The 2,074-nt window shown below is 44.4% G+C and overlaps 2 protein-coding genes across 6 annotated transcripts in view; one reads left to right on the top strand and one right to left on the bottom strand.

Annotated features, from left to right (window-relative positions):
• Positions 1–440, bottom strand: part of slbp2 (stem-loop binding protein 2) — a 7,058-nt gene extending 6,618 nt beyond the window's left edge. For 2 of the 5 annotated variants that reach the window (XM_014026594.1, XM_014026595.1), the window contains exon 1: positions 291–434. In XM_014026594.1, the coding sequence (XP_013882048.1) occupies positions 291–343 (53 nt within the window). In that variant the 5' untranslated portion in view covers positions 344–434. Of the gene's footprint in view, positions 1–129; positions 203–290 lie in introns of those variants that run through there. The other 3 variants (XM_014026596.1, XM_014026597.1, XM_014026598.1) reach the window with 3 other exon arrangements.
• The window catches only part of zmat2 (zinc finger, matrin-type 2), a 15,310-nt gene that overhangs the window by 6,826 nt on the left and 6,410 nt on the right, over positions 1–2,074 (top strand). The window contains exons 2-4 of the mRNA XM_014026599.1: positions 801–892; positions 1,529–1,628; positions 1,706–1,829. Coding sequence (XP_013882053.1) covers positions 875–892; positions 1,529–1,628; positions 1,706–1,829 — 242 coding nt within the window. The 5' untranslated portion in view covers positions 801–874. The remainder of the gene's footprint in view (positions 1–800; positions 893–1,528; positions 1,629–1,705; positions 1,830–2,074) is intronic.

The following is a 2,074-nucleotide window of genomic DNA, read 5'->3' as shown; positions in this document are numbered from 1 at the left end:
TCTACAGAATGTTGATAAAAACATGTTTTAGTTGAAGAAAGTGAGGAGTTTAAACACTGTTTGTCTTCTTTGTTGGAAGTTTTAAATATTTATAGAAATGTAGATTATTTAATCCAAACCTGAATTTACCTGTTTGTCTTTTGACTCATTCCACCTGAGAGACAAAACTCAGGGTGAGACTCTGCTGTTGTTAAACTGAGACCTGAAGCCAAACACCTGAGTTAGACCAGGAGCCTGCTCTGAGTCCAGCAGACCCAGGTTCTGGTTCTGGTTCTGGTTCTGGTTCGTACCTGGAGGACAGCAGTGGGCTCTGGGCTGCAGGCTGGACTCCGCTGGTGGACATTTCTGCTCTGACTTCGGCGCCTCGGTTTCAGTCAAAAAAACGGACAATCAATCTGCTTTCAGGGTGTTTTTAATGAGGCGCACCTGGGCCGGGGGGCGGGGCCTGGCAAACCCACCTGACTTCACCGGGCCACGGGGCGGAGCCTGACCTGTCATGTGTGTTTTCTGAAAAGCCTAACTGGTTAATTTTAAAATGTTTTTCATGTTTTCTCTGAACCTTTTAAAACATTTAAAGGGATTTCTGAACAGGATTACATCCAGAAACCTGTTTGTTTTTCAGGTGAAATAATTAAATAAAGGTTGAGAAGAAGCTGTTTTTAAAGTTCACCTGAACTTATTTATCTCAGAGTAAAAATCACAGGTTTCTATGGAACAAAACTTMAGGAAACAAGTTTTAAACCGTTTTAAAAGCCTTCAGTAGTTTTTGTTTCACTTGTAATTCTCTTGGCTTCCTGCAGGGGCGCTGTTGTTGTTGTTTACCGTCGCTTCATTCGAACGAGTCGCAGTCATTTCCGGTCACAAAGTAAACAAGATGGCTTCTGGCAGCGGGGTGAGTTTATCCCATTGTTTCATACTTTATTAAAGTTTAATATTACTGATTGAATGTTAAAACATGGCTTTAGGTCGAGACTCCTTCCGGYCCGGTGTTGAAGCTGATCCGAGCTGTTTAACAGCTAGCATCTCTGCATAAAGCTAGCCGCGCTAATGCTAACAGCTAGCCATGCTAACAGACAATACCCTGAATAATTCATTTAACATGTAGTGATTATTACACAACATCCAGCTGTTACCGTTCTGCTGTGTGAACGCAAAAAGAAACGTTTAGCCTCTAGTATTAGCTCGGCTAGCAGCTTCTACGAAACAACTTCCGGCCTGTCAAAATAAAAGCTCTGACGGCATCTGTTCATTCAGAATAATTTAAACAATCAGCTTTGATTTTGCAATGATTTGTGTGTAGATAATGGATGAAGTAAACCTGGTGTGTTTTTACCTGTAAAACCAGCTGAATGAAGGAGCTGTGCTTTGTGGGATAAAATAACTCTGGTGGTTTAAACAGTGACGTCACTTCCTCCTGCTCAGTAACGACTACATTTATGTAAACAAATCAAAGCTCAGAGACGGTGCTGGGTCTGCTGGTGGAGGAAACACCTTCAGTCTGATCTTCTGTTTTCCTTTTGTTTAACAGTCCAGTAAAAACGACTTTCGTAGAAAATGGGACAAAGACGAGTACGAGAACCTGGCCCAGAAACGTCTGGCGGAGGAGCGGGACCGCGAGAGGCGAGATGGTGAGGAGCTCTCCAGTCTGGTCCAAGTAAAGGCTTCAGTTCAGTCACATTAAAGTTTCTGTTCACTGAACTCACAGGAAAAGTGGCTCCGCCAGTCAAGAGGGATCTCCTGCGGCACCGAGACTACAAGGTGGACCTAGAGTCCAAACTGGGGAAGACCATCGTCATCACCAAGACCACTCCTCAGGCCGAGATGGGCGGGTCGGTTCTGCTTGTAAACCCACTGAAAACTAAAACATAACACAAGGTCTTACACCTGTCCTGACAGGAAGTACAGGTGTCCTGACAGGAAGTACACTTATTCTGACAGGAAGTACAGGCGTCCTGACAGGAAGTACAGGCGTCCTGACAGGAAGTACAGGCGTCCTGACAGGAAGTACACTTATTCTGACAGGAAGTACAGGCGTCCTGACAGGAAGTACAGGTTCCTGAGAGGAAGTACACTT

This window comes from Austrofundulus limnaeus, unplaced genomic scaffold, assembly GCF_001266775.1.
Source record: "Austrofundulus limnaeus strain Quisiro unplaced genomic scaffold, Austrofundulus_limnaeus-1.0 Scaffold570, whole genome shotgun sequence".
NCBI classification, from domain to species: Eukaryota; Metazoa; Chordata; class Actinopteri; order Cyprinodontiformes; family Rivulidae; genus Austrofundulus; species Austrofundulus limnaeus.
Note: the sequence above shows the minus strand (reverse complement) of the source record. Positions and strands in the feature narration are given on the sequence as shown.